This window comes from Neopsephotus bourkii, unplaced genomic scaffold (assembly GCF_033783945.1).
Source record: "Neopsephotus bourkii isolate Nb327-2 ecotype Australia unplaced genomic scaffold, CSIRO-AGI_Nbou_v1 NB_485, whole genome shotgun sequence".
In the NCBI taxonomy this organism is placed as follows: Eukaryota; Metazoa; Chordata; class Aves; order Psittaciformes; family Psittacidae; genus Neopsephotus; species Neopsephotus bourkii.
In genome coordinates, this window is record NW_026900986.1 from 213,855 (window position 1) to 236,004 (window position 22,150).

At 42.4% G+C, this 22,150-nt stretch overlaps 1 protein-coding gene across 4 annotated transcripts in view; it reads left to right on the top strand.

The window, feature by feature from the left end:
- The first annotated feature begins 1,213 nt into the window (after nt 1-1,213).
- LOC133210716 (splicing regulatory glutamine/lysine-rich protein 1-like) overlaps nt 1,214-22,150 on the top strand; it is a 38,711-nt gene continuing 17,774 nt past the window's right edge. The window contains exons 1-8 of one of the 4 annotated variants that reach the window (XM_061350378.1): nt 1,214-1,358; nt 1,651-1,766; nt 5,054-5,218; nt 6,182-6,360; nt 7,735-7,865; nt 9,370-9,484; nt 12,191-12,304; nt 13,214-13,765. In XM_061350378.1, coding sequence (XP_061206362.1) covers nt 1,704-1,766; nt 5,054-5,218; nt 6,182-6,360; nt 7,735-7,865; nt 9,370-9,484; nt 12,191-12,304; nt 13,214-13,765 — 1,319 coding nt within the window. In that variant the 5' untranslated portion in view covers nt 1,214-1,358; nt 1,651-1,703. Of the gene's footprint in view, nt 1,359-1,650; nt 1,777-5,053; nt 5,219-6,181; nt 6,361-7,734; nt 7,866-9,369; nt 9,485-12,190; nt 12,305-13,213; nt 13,766-22,150 lie in introns of those variants that run through there. The other 3 variants (XM_061350377.1, XM_061350376.1, XM_061350379.1) reach the window with 3 other exon arrangements.

A 22,150-nucleotide genomic window follows, 5' to 3' on the forward strand; every position in this document is an offset into this window, starting at 1 on the left:
TTTATTTTGATTTGTTTTGTCCTTTGGTCATATCCAGCTGCAGTCTAGTCCTTGCTGCAGGTCTGTAGAACAGGTTTGCAACATTTGATTCCCATGGGGTTTATTGGGACGCCTATAGCTAAAATTGCAGAGTGTTTTAAAACATGTCATGTTTTGCTTTTTGATAACAATATTTATACATTAAATTTTAAACCCTGAAGTTAGGGGTTTTACAGTTTGAACAAAAGCAGTAAAAGCCACTGGCACAGTATTTGTATATACCTTGACTTTTAAACCAATGTTTAAATAAAAGCATTTACTTTATTAAAGTGCATGGGGCAATACCAAAGGGCTCAGTTGGATACCATATATATAGCTACTGCCAGTAATTTTGAATAGATTATAGATACCTAGTATAATTAGAACTTCCTTTCTGCAGTTTTTCAGTTCAGTGTTTAATGTCTGTACCAGATTAAATCCCTTTGCATTTCAAATTTAATACATACATTTATTTGTATTTGTAATTAACTATTGCATCTTTTTATTTCTGAAGATTTTTAGGGTGGGTTCATTTAGCAGAAATCTGTGTTTAGTTAAGATTAGGTAGTACTTAAACTTTTAGCATGATGGAGAAAATAATATGGTTGAAATGGTAGGAAGTAAATATTTTAGGAAAATATAGCTTGCTTAGCTGTTCAGTTATGATCTTCTTAAATCTCAGTATATTTGAAGCTAATTTATCAAAGTTTCACAGTGATCTCCAATATAAAACCATGCAAATCAGAATTTTTCTGCCATCCCCACCTCTACTCCCAACTTCACTTGTATGTCTTGTGTGGAGTCACAGCAGTTTTGGGGGTGCGGGGTGTGTGGGTGTGTGTGAAGGTGGTGTGGTTTTTATTTTTGTGGTTTGGGGTTATTTGGGTTTTTTGTTTTGTTTGGGGGTTTATTTTTTATTTTACCTTTTTATTTTATTTTTTTATTTAATTTTATTTTTATTAATTTTTTATTTTTATTTAAGTTTACATCAAAAGTAGGTAACATCAGAGGGGGGGAAATGCACACTAATTTCAGTTAGACGATACTTTGTTTTCCCACCCCTTAGTTTTTTTGGGTTTGGGATTTTTTGGTGGTTTTTTTTGGTGGGTTGTTTTGTTTTTTTTTTTTTAATCTGATTTGGTTATTTGCCATCTCTGGGGACTAAATAAAAAAAAATGTTCTTCTTTTCTGTATCTGATGTTCTGTGTGCTATTAGTGATGCAGCCAACATGATCGGTTGTCATGTATAAAACAACTTTCGATCACCGTGAAAACACCGCCCTGGGAAAACGTCCATGCTTGATATCGTTTGGTTCATGAACATTAAGTTTCCAGTACAGGTGACCCATAGCTCAAAGTGTTAAATAATTGTATACATTATTCAGTTTTTAAAATAATAAGCCATTAATGAGACCGCTAGTCTTTGAAGTTTTGCTCACTTTTGTTTTTCCTAGTAAAGGCAGGGTAAAAGGAAATACTTAAGTTCGTATTTGTTTCTTTGTAGGGATCTGGTAGATAGATTCATTCTTATCTATTATGTCTTTTAAATGCAAGGGTAATTGTAAAATCATAGAAAGAGTAACATCTGTGTTGTGTTCCAATTCTGCATAACACTTTCATTTGCTTCTTCAGGTAAAATCCCAGATGAAGCCAAAGCCCTTTCTCTATTGGCGCCTGCTCCTGCTATGACAAGCCTGATGCCTGGTGCAGGGTTGCTTCCTATACCTACACCAACCCCTTTGACTACAGTAAGTAAAAGTCAGTCCCTGTTTGATTTCTGGGTTTCCTCTAAAAAAACCTGCACAAAATTCAGCATCCTTTCTGAAGCTTGTGCTCCGACAGCTGTTTTAGTCTAAAACTTATATAATGAAACAGTAGGGCCCAAGTCATCAGTTAGGTTTAGGCTGATTCTCTTAATGGTTCATAGCTGTCATTGTAGAAGAGACATTGCATGACTTTGAAAATCATTTTTAGCTCACAAGAATGTTGGGTTTTTTTGTCTTAAAATAGATACTGCCCTCATTGATGTGTAAAGTGAAAGTTTACATATTTCGAAAACAAAAGAAGTGCTTACTCATGGTTCTGCTGCATAACTGTTGCTAATGAAACATGGGCATAGAATCATTTAGGTTGGAAAAGACCATAGAGTTCAACTGTTAACCTAACACTGCCAAGTCCACTAAACCTTGTCCCTAAGTGCCGCATCTATACAGCTTTTACATACCTCCAGGGATGGTGGCTGAACAGCTTCCCTGGGCAGCCTGTTCCAGTGCTTAAAAACCTTTTCAGTGAAGAAATGTTTCTTAATATCCAGTCTAAACCTCCCCTGGCACAGTTTGAGGGCACTTCCTCTTCTCCTATCATTTGTTACTTGGGAGAAGAGACCAACACCCACCTAGCTACAACCTCCTTTCAGGTAGCTGTAGAGTGTGAGAAGGTGTCTCCCCTGAGCCTCCTTTTCTCCAGACTAAACACCCCCAGTTCCTTCAGCTGCTTCTCATCAGACCTGTGCTCCAGACCCTTCACCAACTTTGTTGCCCTTTGCTGGACGCGCTCCAGCACCTCAATGTCTCTCTTGTAGTGAGGAGCCCAGAACTGAATACAGGATTCGAGGTGCGGCCTCACCAGTGCCCAGTACAGGGGGATGATCACTTCCCTATTCCTTCTGGCCACACTATTGCTGATACAGGCTAGGATGCCGTTGACCTTCTTGGCTACCTGGGCACACTGCTGGCTCATGTTCAGCTGGCCATCAGTCAGCACCCAAAGGTCCTTTTCTGCCACGCAGCTTTCCAGCCACTCTTCCACAAGCCTGGAGCGTTGCATGGGGTTGTTGCGGCCCAAATGCAGGACCCAGCACTTTGCCTTGCTGAGCCTCATACCATTGGCCACAGGCCCTCAGTCCAGCCTGTCCAGATCCCTCTGCAGAGCCTTTCTACCATCCAGCAGATCAACACTCCCAGCCAACTTGGTGCCATCTGAAGACTTGCTGAGGGTGCACTCAATCCCCTCATCCAGATCATCAATGAAGATACTAAATAGAAATGGTGTAATAGCAGTAGAGACATTTGTTTCTAAACTAACCTTTTAAGGTAAAATCACTTTGTTTTTATATCCACCTTTAATAAATTATCTGTCAAGTTTAGACTGTCAAAGAAGAAGTCAAGCTGTACACCCCTCTGCATAATAATAAAAGAATGATTTCAAGTGAAGACAGTAGTTTTCACTTGTTATATAACGAAACCCGTAATTGCTGGTGCCTTGTTGAGAATTTGTAACACCTGTTAGAAAACTTGTTTGCTGGAAAGGCAGTTGCTTTTTTTGGTGGAGAAAATAAAATTCAAACCAGGAACTCAGTAGCCCAATTTAGTAGTGATTTTTTTTTTTTAAATTTTTTTTTTAATATCATTCCCCAAGAGAAATTTCAATTCTCAGTTCTAAAAATGAGTTGCATGGTCCTCATTCTCTTGGCAGTGACTGTGTTTGTAGGGAAAGGTCTTACACTTAATATCTTTCACGTTTCAACTGTAATTAATCTTATGTGATATGTTTATTCAAAAGGTACTTTATCTGTCCCTTTGATAGACTGATGTCAGTTATGAAACAAATTGGCCCTGGTCACTGCAAATTCCCTTCTTCCTTGCTGGGCAAGGCCTCGCCTCAGCAGTACATTATCCATTTGTGGATAAGCAGTTCCGTATCCACTTCCTTATACTTGTAGCAAAAAAAATAAGGATATTAACGGTGTTTGAAGGTATCTTACTTAATTGACTGTAAGCATTAGAAATTCAAGCCAATATTTTTTTTCTGATTTATGTACTGCATCCCTGTCCAGACCATTTTGATAAGACGGTAACCGATAGCACACAGATAATCTTAACTATAGAAGGTTATTTACGGGTCCTGCCAGCAAGTCTGCTCCAGCATGGGTACCTCTCTCCCCGAGAGACACAGGTCCTGCCAGGAGCCTGCTCCAGCATGAGCTCTGTGGGGTCACAGCCTCCTTCAGGGCACATCCCCCTTCACCATGGGCTGCAGGAGAGCTTCTGATCCAGTGCCTGGAGCACCCTGTCCCTTCCTTCCTCACTGACCTTAGCGTCTACAGAGTTGTTGCTTTCGTATATGCTCGCTCCTCTCTCTAGCTGCAGTTGTGCAGCATTTTTTTCTCCTTAAATTTGTTATCCCAGAGGTGCTACCACTGTGCTGTGGTTTAAGCCCAGCTGGTAACTCAGAACCATGCAGCCACGCCCTTCTTCCCCCCTGCTCCCAGAGGGATGAGGAGGAGAATCAAAAGAATGTAACTCCCACGGGTTGAGATAAGAACAGTCCAGTAACTAAGGTATAACACAAAACTACTACTGCTACCACCAATAATAATAAGGGAGATAACAAGGGGAGAGAATACAGTTGCTCACCACCCACTGACTGATACCCAGCACGACCTGAGCAGCAATCTGGGCATTCTGGATATCTCCCCCCAGTTTATATACTGGGCATGACGTGCTGTGGTATGGAATACCCCTTTGTCTAGTTTGGGTCAGGTGTCCTGTCTCTGCTTCCTCCCGGCTTCTTGTGCCTCTCCTCATTGGTAGAGCATGAGACTAAAAGTCCTTGATCTGCGTAAAGCATTACTTAGCAACAACTAAAACCATCAGTGTTATCAGCATTGGTCCCAGGCTGGAAGTCAAAAACACAGCGCTGCACCAGCAACTAGGAAGGAGAAAAATGATTGCTACTGCTGAACCCAGGACACACTGTCCCTGGCTCAGCCTTGGCCAGTAGCAGGTCCATCTTGGAGTTGGCTGGAACTGGCTCTGAGCGATGTGGGGGAAGCTTCTGGCATCTTCTCACTGAAGCCACCCCTGTTGTCCCTTTCTCTGCTACCAAAACATTGCCACATAAAACCAATGCAGTATTCAGCTGGGACCTTAAAGTCTTGCCTATATTCATTAGGTTTATTTTTACAGAAACACAGTGAAGTATCTTCTGCCAGTGCTTTGCTTCTCAAAGCATATTCTATTTTTGTGTTTTTCAGCTCGGTGTTTCACTTGGCAGTTTTGGGGCTATACCAGCAGCAGCACTGGACCCTAATGTTGCAGCACTGGGAGAAATACCACAGCCACCAATTATGGGGAATGTGGACCCATCCAAAATTGATGAAATTAGAAGAACAGTCTATGTTGGAAACTTGAATTCACAGGTAGCTTTTTAAAATTGTTATTATTTTATTCCCAATATTAATAGAAGATGCAGAATTGTAGTTTCTGCATTATAATCTTACATTTTATTCTGAATGCTCCTTTGTCAACCAGATAAGACCAGACTCTGGAATTCATTCTAGCAGGATACCAGAGAAATCACACTGTAGCTGAATTCAAGAAACATAGTTATGATTGTGGGGGTCGATTAAGTGTCCAGCTGGGTTGTGTTAGCTGAACAGTGCCTCAGAAGTTGTGAGGTCATGGTAGCTGTCCCCTACAGCACTATGCAGTTGTTTAAGTACAGTAAGAAGAAATGATTAGTCCTAGTAGAAGTTGCAAGATTAGCATAAAAACCTTTGATTTTCCATGACAGGAAAGTTAGGTCTGTCAGAAATTTGGGTTTTTTTTATCAGTTGATTGAATTCATTGAAAAACAAATTGCTTTTGACAGATGCAGTATTTGATTTTGGGTGTGTTTTTTTTTGTCTGCAAAATTAGCTACTAGAGTTTAAAAGTACTGTTGATTGCAATAAAATAAGCTGGAAGTCAGTAGGAAAACAGATAAAAGTGAAGTCTTGCAATGTTGTTTGGATTATTTTTATTTTATTTCATTTTTAATTGATCAGAATTCACAGTCAGTATCTTGGACATAGGTGTATGAGGAAATTCCGCATCAGTTATTTCAAATGAGCTGCCTGAAAAGTACAAAATCCTGTGCAAGTGCTTTTTTAACCTTTAAGTTTAAGGGCTTGTGGTTGTACTATTTTAAATTATAGTATATTCTTTAAGAGAAAAAGTTTGGGTTGTTTTTTTCTTTCTGTTTATCTTAAGTGAACATTATCAAATTCATGTTGCCTGTGAGAGGTTTTTCTAAAATCTGTAGCTCTTAGGTTACCTGATATGTTGGTTAAGTGGTTTTCATTATATGTTTTAATTCATCTGAGCATTTTGACTCTTTCTAGACTACAACAGCAGATCAGCTGCTTGAATTCTTTAAGCAAGTTGGAGAAGTCAAATTTGTGCGAATGGCAGGTGATGAGACACAACCAACACGATTTGCTTTTGTGGAATTTGCAGACCAAAATTCTGTACCTCGAGCTCTTGCCTTTAATGGAGTTATGTTTGGAGACAGGCCGCTGAAGTAAGAAATTAATTGTCCATATGAATACTGAATGAGAGATTTCTTTAGAATCCTTACACGTTTATGACTCTGATGTGCAGGAAACTGCTGTGAATATTCTTTCATAGAATCATAGAATAATTAGGGCTGGAAAGGACCTAAAGATCATCTAGTTCCAACCCCCTGCCATGGGCAGGGACACCTCCCACTAAACCATATTGCCCAAGGCTCTGTCCAACCCGGCCTTGAACACCGCCAGGGATGGAGCATTCACGACTTCCTTGGGCAACCCTTTCCTGTGCCTCAACACCCTCATGATAAAGAACTTCTTCCTTATATCCAATCTAAACCTCCCCTGTTTAAGTTTGAACCTGCTACCTCTTGTCCTATCACTACAGTCCCTAATAAAGAGTCCCTCCCCAGCATCCTTATAGGCCCCCTACAGATACTGGAATGCTGCTATGAGGTCCCCACCCAGCCTTCTCTTCTCCAGGCTGAACAGCCCCAACTTTCTCAGCCTGTCTTCGTACGGGAGGTGCTCCAGGCCCCTGATCGTTCTCGTGGTCCTCCTCTGGACTTGTTCTAATGGTTCCATGTCCTTTTCGTGTTAAGGGCACCAGAACTGTACACAGTACTCCAAGTGAGGTCTCACAAGAGCCGAGTAGAGTGGCAGGATCACCTCCTTCGACCTGCTGGTCATGCTCCTTTTGATGCAGCCCAGGATACGGTTGGCTTTCTGGGCTGCAAGCTCACGCCGCTGGCTCATGTTAAGTTTCTCATCAACCAACACCCCCCAGACCTTCTCCTCAGGGCTGCCCTGAATCTCTTCTCTGCCCAAGCTGTAGCTGTGCCCCGACCCAGGTGTGTAGGACCTTGCACTTGGCTTGGTTGATCTTTCAGTATAAGGATCTGTTGTTAGTAAACTGGAACACTTTTGAATTCCAATTTCAAGGTTGGGCCTAACTTTCACCAAGAAGAATATGGATAGCATCAAGTAAAATATTTCTACATCTAATCTTGAGTTACTGAAAGCCATAAGAGTGAGAGAATATGCAAAGTCCTGGTGCTAATTAAGGTTTAGATACGATTTGTGTGTAATTAGTAGGTCATAATGCAGAGATTTGATTTGAAATAGATAAACAGATTTCTCGACTTCTACTAGAAATATTTCAACACAGAAATACTGTGCTGTTTTTATTTAAAAGTGGTAAGATTTGAAAGTGGTAAAAGACATTTCATTTACTTAGAACATACGAGTGTTAAGAAAAATCTGTAGTTTTGCTTAAGTTTAACGTGTTCAGTCATATGTGGAAGTTAAGGTGCTTTCTTACTTGGTTTTTCATTTTCCCTTTTCAAGAGTTTGGGAGTTAAATGTTTTATTTTTCCTTAATTTAGAATAAATCACTCCAATAATGCAATAGTGAAGCCTCCTGAAATGACACCACAAGCTGCTGCCAAGGAACTGGAAGAAGTGATGAAGAGAGTAAGGGAAGCCCAGTCTTTCATATCTGCTGCTATTGAGCCAGGTAGGCATATTATGCTCATTACCTAACAGACATGTTCTATGTGTACCTTGACATGTGCTTTTAAGAGCACTTTCAAACACAGGAATATGTTACTCAAAGGTGAACAACATGCTTGGGTGAAAACAAAGGAAAATATTCAAAATTGCCTTCATGCAACAAAGCAATGGAATGAAGCTGACTTTTTATTTCGTCGTATCTTATTTTCAGATACATGCTCACTGAATGTTTTCTAAAATACAAAGTCAATACTAAGTTAATACCTAATGTTGGTGCTTTTAAAGGTCAAAGTATGTACAAACCTAAAATTGCTCTATATTTTGTTTTGTTCTCCTCTAGCACCCGTTAATGCCATAGTTTCATGATCAGAGGGAGCTAGCATGCTGCTGAAAGGGGCAGTGTTATGCTTCAGCATGTTAATTTTGTCACTGTGCTATGCTCTTTTTCATGCTGGCTCAAGACTATGTGTGTTTTCATAGCAAATGGGATCAGAGAAAGAATCTGGGATAAAACTTAACATATTGTAATGGACTTCTTTTTCATCCAGATTGGTTCCCTGATCCCTGTTAACACTGAAGTTGCCAGGTCGAGGAGTAAGGTGTTGGGGGGTTGAGTGGTTAGGCAAATGTTTCAGTGCTGATTTATGCTGATTTAAATGGATTTTAAAACCACAGCATAAAAAATTCTCAACTTGTTAAACTTGCAGTTGAAATCCTCTGTTTTCCTTCAGCAAGATTTTCATTCTAACTAATAAACCTAGACATTGTCTTATGTAGTTTAGGTAGTGGAGGATCTTGAGTGCTTGTTGGTCTGGGGTTTTTTTTGGTTTATTGTTTTGGGGGGAGGGAGGAGTATTTTCTGTTGGTTTTTAGGGTTGGGAGAAAAATAGTTCTAACATTTCCTCAGTGTAAAGCAACAGAATGTTAATCTTTTAGAGTCTGAACCAAAGTCTGGTGAGGTTGCTGGTAAGCTTTCATGCTGACTTTCTGGCCTTTGGATCAAACTTTTCACCCCCTTCTCTCCATCCCTCCTTCCCCCCAAACAGTGTTTGAGGAATAGAATATCAATATTTGTACAGTGGCTGGAATATCTAAAAGTATTATTAAGTACTAATTATTCCTTGCATTTTATTCTTGTTTTCAGAATTATGCCCCCTAAATTTATTCTTCTGAGGTTACTTAAAAAAAAAAAAAAAGTAGCTAAATAATATAGTGGAGGAGAACGTCTTGTAATCTTGTGCATTTTGGCAGCAACATAAATCTCATTCCTAACAGAGCTAGCTGTTTATAATTATCTGGTTTGTGTGTACTGCTGCAGGATGGCTGCACTCAACGAGTATATGCAATGAATTTCTTGGATGTTTCTGAAGGATATTTGCAAAGAAGGAAGATGTGCAAATCGTAGGCCCCTTGCACTATATGTGTGGTACTTTCCACTTGTGCCAGATTGTTAACTGGGATGTTTAAATGTTCTGAGCTTACACTGCAAAGTGGTTTTTTCCTCTCAGAGTCTGGAAAGAGCAGTGAAAGAAAAGGTGGTCGATCTCGTTCCCATTCTCGTTCAGAATCCAGGTCTAGCTCAAAATCCCGATCTAGAAGGAAAAGATCACACTCAAAACACAGGTAGGTATGGTTTCTATTTTAGACTAAGAGATCATACTGGGGTGGTTTTGAGTGGTGGTGGTTACTGAGATTTCTTACTGAGTTATGAGTATCCCTGGAGAGAACATTAGTAACTTATACTGACCAGATCAAAGTAACTAGGAACTTTGTCTCTGAACAGATACTTTTTCCTTCTAAAAGCTAAATGTTTTCAGGATTACTTTCGTGTAAAAAACGCTAGAAGGTACTTATTGTGCCATGTAGCATAATTTACTTGTGTGACCTCTGATTTTAAAAAGAAAGTTATCTGTGTTTTGTGGATGCAACATTTGGCTTACTGTTAACACCCTGAACAGATAGGCTGGCTGATTTTGCTAGTAGAAAGTTCCTGCTGTCTTCTAAATGTCTAATTAACAAATGCAGTATTTTTATGTACTGTACTGTAAATGTAAAGCTGTATTTTGATTTTTTTTTTTTTAACAGAAGAAAAAGGCTTTAGGGGCAGTTTTTAATTCTTCAGAGTTTGTTGGCTTTGCTAATTTGTTCAGTTTAGATATAGGCTTTGAAATATAGGAGGGAATAAAATTACTAGATCACCCTTAAAGTTTACCCATTAAGGTCATTTCCAGGAATGAGACAGTCTTCCTATGTGAGACTTACAAATGCTTCCTGAAATGGTTCAATGTCATGAATATCTTCTGATAACTTACATAATCAATCTGAAGATATTTGGCTCCATTAAGTATCAAAAAAAGCCAAACCCAACCAAACCAACCTATCCAACAGAAAACCTCCTCAATGTATTTGATAGCTTACACTTTAAAAAGGTGAGTGTTGTCTGCTGCAGCAACAGCACTGTTGCATTCTTTCATCCATTGTCTTTTAACAAGGCAGCTAGATTTCTTTTACATACAGAAAAGATGGCCTATGAGGATGCTGGATAGGGACTCTTCATTAGATCCTTTCCAACCCTAACTGTTCTATGATTCTATAAGGACGCATTTTATCAGTCATACTACCAAACAAATATGATCCAAGTGCAGGCTTCAGTTTTATAATAGTGTTACACAGTACATGTTATGTAATGATTTTACAATACTGGATATTTTTGTAATGCAAGAAGAATAATTTATTCATTTCCTTATTGCTTGCTTCTCTTCTGTTACTCTAACTCAGGACATAACTGAAAACCAGGTTTGGGTTTTTTTCATGTAACATTGCAGTAATGTCAGTGCTATTTTGTACTCATACAAACCAATTTGAGTTTTAGAAGATAAATTTGCTTTTTTTAACTTGCAGAAACCTGTGCTTTAAACAGTTGTCAATAGTTCTATTTCTCTTTTTAATGGTTATGCCACTGCTACTGTCAGTTTTGAGAACAAGCTGAAAAAAGGCCAGTCTGCTCTGTTGAGGCAACTTCATCCTTAAGAATAAACTGTCCTTACCACTTTCCTGTTTTAGTGTTTTACAAAACCCCTAAATTGCTTTCCATTTCTATGATATAAAATCTATTCAAGGTGTTATTTAGACTAAATTGTAATTAATTTCCCCTGTAATTAGTTTCTATTTCTACACTGATACATGGAGCAAAGCTATAGGTAAAATATTATTGCCCCTTGGTTTGTCTTACTCTGTGTCTTGAGCCACAGAAGACCAATGGAGCTGGTATTTTTTTGTATCTCCCTGTTCTTCAGGATTTATTGAGTTTCTGTCTTTGGTAAGTTCAACTTCATCATACCTTAACCTCTCAGACAAAGTATCCAGTGATGTGCTCTTTTGAAACTTAATGTTCAAATTCAGCTTTTTATTTTTCCTTTCTTAGGGGACTTCCAAATATAGGGAATATTTTGGGAAAGAGTATAGTAATTTTTAAGTCTTGTTTTCTTCATCAAATCTGGGACTATACTATATATGTCTATCAGAAGACTTTAATTGGATTTCTGTTGGAGTATCTGCACGTTACTCGCATTCCTTATTTATTGTGTAGTAAATGGTCATTCCTTTTCTTGAGAACTGTAATAATTCATATCCATGCTAACATATCCTTTCAACTGAAAAGGTACCCTGACTAAATGCTGAACCACAGATGTTAGGGGTCTTATTTTTTTTGGTTTTTTTGGTTTTTTGTTTGGGGCTTTTTTTTTCTGTACGGTTTAGTTTTTTGTTTGGCTTTTTTTTTTGTACGGTTTGGTTTGGTTTTGGTGGGTTGTTGTTTTTGTTTGTTTGGTTGGTTTTGTTGGTTTGTTTTTTGTTTTTTTTCCAAGTTGCATTAAATTGTAAGTCTGGAGAACAAAGAGGCCAATTAAAGCCATCTTTCTTCATTAACCAAGACTGCAATAAGTGACTGGGCCTAGAAAAGAAGAAAAATGTGACTAATTTTTACAGCTACTAGAAATTGTCTAGTAGCTTTTATGCACTAGATTTACTAAGGACGGTTATCCTAATATGATATGAAATTTTATTTTCCAGAATATTTGTGGAAGTTATTATGAAGCATTAGTGTTACTTAAATGGTGCACTGTTTCAATGGAGAGAATGTGCACCTGGTGAAGCTTAAAATATCCATATTTACAAAAATGTTGGTAGGCAGTATATTACTGAGGTGTAACTCTATATAATTTTATGTAGTGAGACAAGATTTATATGGAGGTTGCTTTTTTTTCCCCTTGGTTGACCTAATTTTCATGAAGTTTCAATATTATTTTTCTTCTGTTGTTGTTTGTATAGAAGTAGATCTGGCAACAGATCACTCTCAAGACACAAGGATAGACTTAGATCCAGAAGCCCCCTGAAAAAACGGTCTACATCTAGGGAAAGGTGGAAATCAAGAAGTCATTCTCGGTGAGTTCCATTTCCTAAGAAATTATACTGTTGTTCTTAGCACGCAGCACAATGGTTTTGAATAATAAAAAAAAAAATAAAACTAACAGTCATTTTGGGTGATGGCAAAGGATGGAATTTCTAAATGCTTTAGCCTGTCCCTCAGCTTTGTTTGTGGGACAAAATAATGGAAAGTAAATTTGTATGCCAAGTGTACTGGTATTGGCTGGGGATATAGTTAATTTTCTTCATAGTAACTCCTATGGTGCCGGGGTGGGGGGAGTTAAACCACAAAACTAAGGTACTTAAATTTTGATACTAAAGTCTAGTCTACATTTTATGCCAACATGCAAGCTGATAAAAAATAAGTAACTTTAATTGTTGGACTTTAACCAATGGATTATGTATGTTCTGTGTAGCCTCTTCAGTGCACAAAAAAGTGGATGCTGCTGCTTCAACCTTCTCAACAGATATAGACTGGATTCAGGCTGAACTTGTTCCTGCATTCTGAGAACATGTCTAAAGTTTTTGTGTACGACCTTTTATTTTTTTACTTTGGCTATTTCATAATAGCCATACACTGTTGTATGCAAAAATGCATATATCTGTTATGTTAACTGATGTTGAACTTCCAAGCAGTTTAAGGCTATTTATAGAATAGAATCATAGAATGATTAGGGTTGGAAAGGACCTTAAGATCATCTAGTTCCAACCCCCCTGCCATGGACAGGGACACCTCCCACTAGCTATATAGCCTCTCCCTCGTGATGAACAAGGGTGGAAAACTAAAATTTTGACTAATTACTTTTTTTTTTATCAACAGAAACACATATTTTCTCTTGAACAATTAATGTATGATAGAAAGTTAGTTGTAATTTTTATTGGAAAATTCAAAGATTAATTAATGGGTTTATGTTTGACTTCTCACAGGGACAAGCAAAGAGACAAAGAAAAGGTCAAGGGAAAAGAAAAAGCCAAAGAAAAGGAGAAAGACCGAGACAAAGAGAAGGAGAGAAACCAGGACAAAGAGAAGAAGAGAAACCAGGACAAAGAATGGGAAAGAGAGAGATATAAAGAGAGAAACAGGGATAAGGACAAGGAGAAGGACCGGGAGAGAGAGAAGGAACAAAACAAAGACCAAGAGAGAGTCAGAGACAAGGATAGGGATAGAGACAGGGATAAGGACAGGGAAAAGAACAAAGATAAGGAAAAAGACAGGGAAGAGGTAGATCAGAACAAGGGTAAAGATGATGTTGATGAAGAGGGGGAGAAGGACAGAGAGAAGATTAAGGACAAGGAAGGAGACAAGGAAAGAGGGGGCAAAGATAATGACAGAGATAAAGAAAAGGAAAAAGATGAGGATAAAGAGAAGAAGGAACACAAAAGAGAAAAAGAGAGAGATGATAAAAAGAAGAGAGATAAGAGATCCAGAACACCCCCAAGAAGCTACAGCTCTTCAAGAAGATCTCGTAGCTCCAGCAGGTTTGTTTAGAATTTCTTTTTCATGCTTTTTTGGAGTTGTCAGGACAGTGACGTATCATGAAAATGTACATCTTAATGTTTATGTATTGATATCACCATGTCACTTGCTAATTCAATTTGTATTCTTTCTGTTTTGTAGATTTCCCTATAAAATCTATTACAAATATCTTTGTATGATGCTTGATAGAAAACAATTTCTTGCTGGCAGCTGGTGCTTGCCTTTCACATAACCATAGTATAGTCCTTGAGGACAGTAAGTAGATGGTTCTTATGCCATTTCTTTGTGTTGGAGACATCCAAAAGTTATGATAGAGGGACATCAAATATAATCTTTGTCCTGATGAAAGTTTGACTCACTGTTACGTAGCTCCTTGGTTGGTTACATACTGTACAGTGTTGTTTGGTAAAGCAATTTGTTGCATTTATGAACAGTCGGGTTGGTAGTATTTGCCACTTGGCTACCTTAAGGAATGGTGAGCGAGCAATGAATTTTCTTGGCTGGATGGCTGAGCAGCAGGCAGCAAGCATGTAATTTGGCTGACTAGCCATTTGGCAAGTGAATGTATCTCAGCTGGAAGATAAGGGTACCTTGCTTAGCTGGTAAGGTGGCCAGATACAAGTGAAAATAAACATTCCTTAACCATATTGATAGTAAGCAGGAAAGCAGTCAAGGTTAATTCTAGCTGTTGTTTTTGCTTCTGAGGGAGGGTAAACTGGGTGGAAGACTGGGTAAATTCAGTACAGCAAAAGGAGGCTGTGGTATTGATTATAAGTTCTGTAATTGGACTAATTCAGGCATACAAAGCAAAATTCAAGGTCTTACACCTGCGTTAGAGCAATCTCTGGCACAGCTGCAGGTTGGGCAGAGAAGTGATCCAGAGCAGCCCTGCGGATAAGGACTTGGAGGTGCTGGTTGATGAGGAGCTTAACATGACCCTGGAGTGTGTGCTCGCAGCCCAGAAAGCCAACCGTGTCCTGGGCTGCATCAAAAGAAGTGTGACCAGCAGGTTGAGGGAGGTGATCCTGCCCCTCTACTCTGGTGAGACTCCACTTGGAGTACTATGTATGGTTCTGGTGTCCCCAACATAAAAAGGACATGGAACTGTTGGAGCAGGTCCAGAGGAAGGCCATGAGGATGATGGCCATGAGGCTGGAGCACCTCCCATACAAAGACAGGCTAAGAAAATTGGGGCTGTTCAGCCTGGAGAAGAGAAAGCTGCATGGAGATCTCATAGCAGCCTTCCAGTGTCTGAAGGGGGCCTACAAGGATGCTGCAGGGACACTTCATCAGGGACTGTAGAGAGATGACAAGGGGCAATGGGTTTAAATTTCAGCAAGAGAGATTTAGGCTGGATATAAAGGAAGAAATTCCTTACTGTGAGGGTGGTGAGGCACTGGAACAGGTTGCCCAAGGAAGTTGTGAATGCTCCATCCCTGGCAGTGTTCAAGGCTAGGTTGGACACGGCCTTGAGCAACCTATTCTAATGTGTGGTGTCCCTGTCCATGGCAGGGGTGTTGGAACTAGATGATCTTAAGGTCCTTTCCAACCCGAACCACTGTATAATTCTGTGATATTCTAAAAGTGTTGCAGCTAACAAGTTCAGAAGCTTTGGTGGAAAAAGTACTTTCTGAATGCCTCTGCTTCATGTGTCAAATTTAGATAGCCAATTTTACCTGTTACTTTGAGACAATGAAATGCTGGATGAATTGGGCAAAGTTATACATGTTATAATCACTTCCCCGAATGAAAGCAAAATCTCCATAGCCCTCAAAATTCAGGAGTTCATGGTTCATATAATGCAGAAAAGGCTGTAATGGTTTCTGAACATTGCCTGGGTTATATGAAATGTCCATGTTGTTTTGGAGGTTTACAGACAAAATACTGTGGCTTCATTAAGCATATGAGGCTTCCTATTTTAATACATTGTTAACATTATTTCAGACTTGACTTGAGGAAATTAGTTTAAGTTTTTGCCAGTCACATCAGCAGGGTAATGAAAAATAAAGCCATAACCTAGAACACCTTCCCCCCACCCTTCCCTTCTTCCCAGACTCACCTTCACTCTGGATTTTCTCTGCTTCCTCCCCCAAGCAGTGCAGGGGGATAAGGAACAGGGGTTGCAGTCAGTTCATCACAGGTCTCTGCTGCTCTGTCCTCCTCACGCTCTTCCCCTGCTCCAGTGTGGGGTCCCTCCCGCAGGAGACAGTCCTCCACAGACTGCTCCAGCATGGATCCTTTCCACAGGTGCAGTCCTTCAGGAACAGACTGCTCCAGCATGGGTACCCCATAGGGTCACAAGTCCTGCCAGCAAATCTGCTTCAGCGTGGGCTTCTGTCTCCTCCTGAGAGCCTGTTCCAGCACTGGCTTCCCATGGGCTTGCAGCCTCCCTTGGGCAAATCTTTCTGCTCTGGCATGGGCTCTCTGTGAGGTCAGCCTCCTTCAGGGCACATCCCCATGCTCCAGTGTGGGGTCCCCCGTGGGCTGCAGAGGAATATCTTCACCGTGGAACTCCATGTGCTGCAGTGGCACAGCCTGCCTTACCATGGGTTGCAGGGAAACCTCTGCTCTGGTGCCTGGAGCACCTCCTTCCCTCCTTCTGCACTGACCTTGGTGTCTGCAGCGTTGTTGCTCTCACATATTCTCACTCCTCTGTCACAGTATCACAGTATCACAGTATGTTAGAGATTGGAAGGGACCTCAAAAGATCATCTAGTCCAATCCCCCTGCCGGAGCAGGAACACCTAGATAAGATTACACAGGAACGTGTCCAGGCGGGTTTTGAATGTCTCCAGAGAAGGAGACTCCACAACCTCCCTGGGCAGCCTGTTCCAGTGTTCCGTCACCCTCACTGAGAAGAAGTTTCTTCTCAAGTTTAAGTGGAACCTCTTGTGTTCCAGTTTGTACCCATTTCCCCTTGTCCTATCATTGTTTCACTGAGAAGAGCCTGGCTCCATCCTCCTGACACTCCCCCTTTATATATTTATATACACTAATAAGGTCACCCCTCAGTCTCCTCTTCTCCAAACTATAGAGACCCAGCTCCCTCAGTCTTTCCTCATAAGGGAGATGCTCCACTCCCTTCATCATCTTAGTTGCCCTGCGCTGGACTCTCTCCAGCAGGTCCCTGTCCTTCTTAAACTGAGGGGCCCAGAACTGGACACAATATTCCAGATGAGGTCTCACCAGGGCTGAGTAGAGGGGAAGGAGGACCTCTCTCGACCTACTAACCACCCCCCTTCTAATACACCCCAGGATGCCATTGGCCTTCTTGGCCACAAGGGCACAGTGTCGGCTCATGGTCACCCTGTCGTCCACCAGGACCCCCAGGTCCCTCTCCCCTACACTGCTCTCTAACAGGTCGTTCCCCAATCTATACTGGAACCTGGGGTTGTTCCTGCCCAGATGCAGGACTCTACACTTTCCCTTGTTATATTTCATCAAGTTATTCCCCGCCCAACTCTCCAGCCTGTCCAGGTCTCGCTGGATGGCAGCACAGCCTTCTGGCGTGTCAGCCACTCCTCCCAGCTTAGTGTCATCAGCAAACTTGCTGATAGTACACTCAATTCCTTCATCTAAAACATTGATGAATATATTAAATAATACTGGTCCCAGTACCGACCCTTGAGGCACTCCACTAGATACAGAGCCTCCAACTAGACTCCGCCCCATAGACTACAACTCTCTGGCTTCTCTCCTTCAGCCAGTTCACAGTCCACCTCACTACCCGATCATCCAGACCACACTTCCTCAATTTGGCTGCAAGGATGCTGTGGGAGACCGTGTCAAACGCTTTGCTGAAGTCAAGGTAGACCACATCCACCGCTCTGCCATCATCCATCCACCGTGTTATTTCCTCATAAAAGGCTACGAGATTGGTCAAGCACGACTTCCCCTTGGTGAAGCCATGTTGACTGCCCCTCATAACCCTCTTATCCTTGATATGCCTTAAGATGGCACCAAGGATAAGGTTTTCCATCACTTTCCCAAGAATGGAGGTGAGGCTGACTGGTCTATAGTTACCCGGGTCCTCCTTCTTGCCCTTTTTGAAGATAGGAGTGACATTTGCTTTCCTCCAGTCCTCAGGCACCTCTCCTGTTTCCCAAGACTTGGTAAAGATGATGGAGAGCGGTCTAGCAATGACCTCCGCCAGTTCCCTCAGCACCCGCGGGTGCATCCCATCGGGACCCATGGATTTATGGTTGTCCAGATTGCTCAACTGGTCTTTAACCCATTCCTCATCGACTAAGGCAGACCGCTCCGTTGACCTATCTTCATCTGAGGTCTCAGCGGTACAGGGCTCTTCAGGACTGCCTCTGGCAGAGTAGACAGAGACAAAGAAGGCATTCAGTAACTCTGCCATCTCTGTATCTTCTGTCACCAGGGCACCTGTCCCATTCATCAGCGGGCCTACATTGCCTCTGGTGTTAGTTTTATCTGCCATGTATTTGAAAAAGCTCTTTCTGCTGTCCTTGACCCCTCTCGCCAGCTTTAATTCCAAGGAGGCCTTAGTCATCCTAGCAGCTTTCCTACATCCTCTAGCAGCAGCCTTATATTCTTCCCAAGTGGCCAGCCCTTCCTTCCATGACCTGTAAACTCTCCTCTTCCACTTGAGCATACCCAGCAATTCCCTATTTAGCCACGCAGGTCTCCTGACCCTCTTCCTTGACTTCCTACGTGTCGGGATGCTCTAATCTTGACCTCGGAAAAAGCAGTCCTTGAACGTCAACCAACTATCTTGGGCCCCTTTCCCTTCAAGCAGCCTAGCCCATGGGATTTCCCCTAGCAATTGCTTGAACAGGCCAAAGTTTGCCCTGCTAAAGTCCAGGGTTGCGATTCTACTTGCTATTCTACTGACCCTACCACACAAGATCCTGAATTCTACCATCTCGTGGTCGCTGCAACCAAGGCAGCCCTCAACCTTCACTCCTTCAACCAGACCCTCCTTGTCAGTGAGGATGAGATCCAGCAGCGCACCTCTCCTGGTTGGCTCATCCACCATTTGCATGAGGAAGTTATCATCCATACACTGGAGGAACCTTCTGGACTGTGGATGGGTTGCCGAGTAGTCCTTCCAGCAAACATCAGGGAAGTTAAAATCCCCCATGACGACCACGGCCTGTGACTGTGAGGCCGCTCTCAGCTGCCTGTAGAAGGCCTCGTCAACTTCCTCACCCTGATCCGGTGGCCTGTAACAGACACCCACAACAGTATCGCCCCTGCCAGCCTGCCCCTTAATTCTCAACCACAGACTCTCAACTCGCTCATCATCTGTCCCTGGACAGAACTGAATGCATTGTAGCTGCTCTCGCACATAAAGAGCAACCCCACCACCCCGCCTGGCTGGCCTGTCTTTCCTGAAAAGAACATAGCCCTCCATGACTATATTCCAGTCATGTGAGCTGCCCCACCACGTCTCTGTAATTGCCACCAGATCATAATCTCCTGACTTAACACAGGTTTCTAGCTCCTCCTGCTTATTTCCCATGCTGCGCACATTGGTGTACAGAATGTCCTGCTGCAATTTCCTCCCTTCTTAAATATGGTTCCCCAGAGGTGCTACCACTATCACTGATGGGCTCAGCCTTGGCCAACGGCATCTCCGTCTTGGAGCTGTCTGCAACTGGCTCTATCAGACATAGGGGAAGCTTCTAGCAGCTTCTCACACAAGCCACCGCTGTGCCTCCCCCCTGCTATTATAGCCTTGCCATGCACACCCAGTACAGTAATGTGTAGCTTCTATAAGAGCCTTGGTGGAAGACCCGGTTCCTAATGTCAAATAGCAAGTGTAGTTAGCTGGATGTTGCAGAAACATTCATACTCTAGTTTGCAACTGTTATGCTTCCCTTTAAGCATCCTCCTATTTAAGAAAGCATCGCAAAAGGTTCAAATGTCATGTACTTCAGCAGAGAATTCCAGTGAAATTTAGGGCATCTCTTCTAATAGACTCGCAGTACAAAGCTCTACATTCATATGAATTTTTCTTTTTGCACTGATGTCATTAAACAAAACGGGGACAATGTTCTTTCTGAAGATGTAAGATGAGAGAAATATATTGGTTTTTATATGAGGAGAGACAGAATCATAGAATAGTTAGGGTTGGAAAGGACCTTAAGATCATCAAGTTCCAACCCCCCTGCCATGGGCAGGGACACCTCGCTCTAAAACGTATCACCCAAGGCCTCGTCCAAACTGGCATTGAACACTGCCAGGGATGGAGCATTCACAACCTCCCTGGACAACCTATTCCAGTGCCTCACCACCCTAACAGGAAAGAATTTCCTCCTTATATCCAATCTAAACTTCCCCTGTTGAAGTTTTAACCCATTACCCCTTGTCCTATCACTACAGTCCCTAATGAAGAGTCCCTCCCCAGCATCCTTGTAGGTCCCCTTCAGATACTGCAAGGCTGCTATGAGGTCTTCGCGCAGCCTTCTCTTCTCCAGGCTGAACAGCCACAACTTTCTCAGCCTATCTTCATATGGGAGGTGCTCCAGTCCCCTGATCATTCTCGTGGCCCTCCTCTGGACTTGTTCCAAAATTCCATGTCCTTTTTATGTTGAGGACACCAGAACTGCACACAGTACTCCAAGTGAGGTCTCACGAGAACAGAATAAAGGGGCAGGATCACCTCCTTCGACCTGCTGGTCACACTCCTTTTGATACAGCCCAGGATGTGGTTGGCTTTCTGGGCTGCAAGTGCACACTGCTGGCTCATGTTCATTTTCTCATCGACCAGCACCCCCAAGTCCTTCTCCTCAGGGCTGCTCTGAATCTCTTCTCTGCCCAGCCTGTAGCTGTGTCTGGGATTGCTCCGAGCCAGGTGTAGGACCTTGCACTTGGCATGGTTAAACTTCATGAGGTTGGCCTCAGCCCACCTCACAAGCGTGTCAAGGTCCCTCTGGATGGCATTCCTTCCCACCAGCATATCAACCGAACCACACAGCTTGGTGTCATCGGCAAACTTGCTGAGGGCGCACTTAACCCCACTGTCCATGTCAGCGACGAAGATGTTAAACAAGACCGGTCCCAACACCGATCCCTGAGGGACACCACTCGTTACAGGTCTCCAGCCGGGCATTGAGCCATTGACCACAACTCTTTGTGTGCGGCCCTCCAGCCAGTTCTTTATCCACCGAGTGGTCCATTCACAAATTGATGTCTCTGGTATTTAGAAACAAGAAGGTCGTGTGGGACAGTGTCGAACGCTTTACATAAATCCAGGTAGATGACATCAACTGCTCTATCGCTGTCCATCAGTTCTGTAGCCCCATCATAGAAGGCCACCAAATTGGTCAGGCAGGATTTCCCCTTGGTGAAGCCATGCTGGCTGTCACCAAGCACCTTGTTGTTTTTCCTGTGCCTTAGCATGCCTTCCAGGAGAATCTGCTCCAAGATTTTGCCAGGCACAGAGGTGAGACTGACTGGTCTGTAATTGCCTGGGTCATCCATTTTCCCCTTCTTGAAAATGGGGGTTATATTTCCCTTTTTCCAGTCATCGGGAACTTCACCTGACTGCCATGATTTTTCAAATATGATGGCCAGCGGCTTAACAGCTTCATTTGCCAGCTCCTTCAGGACCCGCGGATGGATTTCATCAGGACCTATGGACTTGTGCACGTTCAGATTGTTAAAATGGTCTCGAACCAATTCCTCTTTTATGGTGGACCCAAGGTCTTCATTCTCACAGTCCCTGCATCTGCCTTCCAAGACTTGGGTGGTGCAGTCAGAGCCTTTGCTAGAGAAGACCGAGGCAAAGTAGTCATTCAGAACCTCAGCCTTCTCCAAATCCTGTGTAGCTAGTTCACCCGAGAGCTTCCTGAGGGGGCCTACATTCTCCCTAATCTATTTTTTATTTGCTGTGTACCTGTAGAATCCCTTCCTGTTATCCTTAATATCCCTAGCCAAGTTTATTTCTAACTGGGCCTTAGCTTTCCTAACCTGGTCCCTAGCTTCCCGGACAACATCCTTGTACTGTTCCCAGGCTGCCTGTCCTTGCTTCCACTTTCTAGAAAACTTTTTTCATTTGAATTTTCCTCAGGAGCTCCTTATCCATCCAAGGCGGTCTCCTGGCCCTCCTGCTGCACTTCCTTCTAGTTGGGATGCAACACTCCTGAGCTTGTAGCAGGTGATCCTTGAAGACCAACCAAGAGTCTTGAGCCCCCCTGCCCTCTAGGGCTATATCCCATGGAACCTTACAAAGCAGGTTCCTGAAGAGGCCAAAGTCTGCTCTTTTGAAGTCTAGGGCAGTGAGCTTGCTGCACGCTCTTCTCACTGTCCTAAGGATCTTAAATTCAACCATCTCGTGGTCGCTGCATCCAAGGCTGCCCTGCACTGCCACATTTCCAACGAGCCCTTCCCTGTTGGTGAGCACATGGTCAAGCATG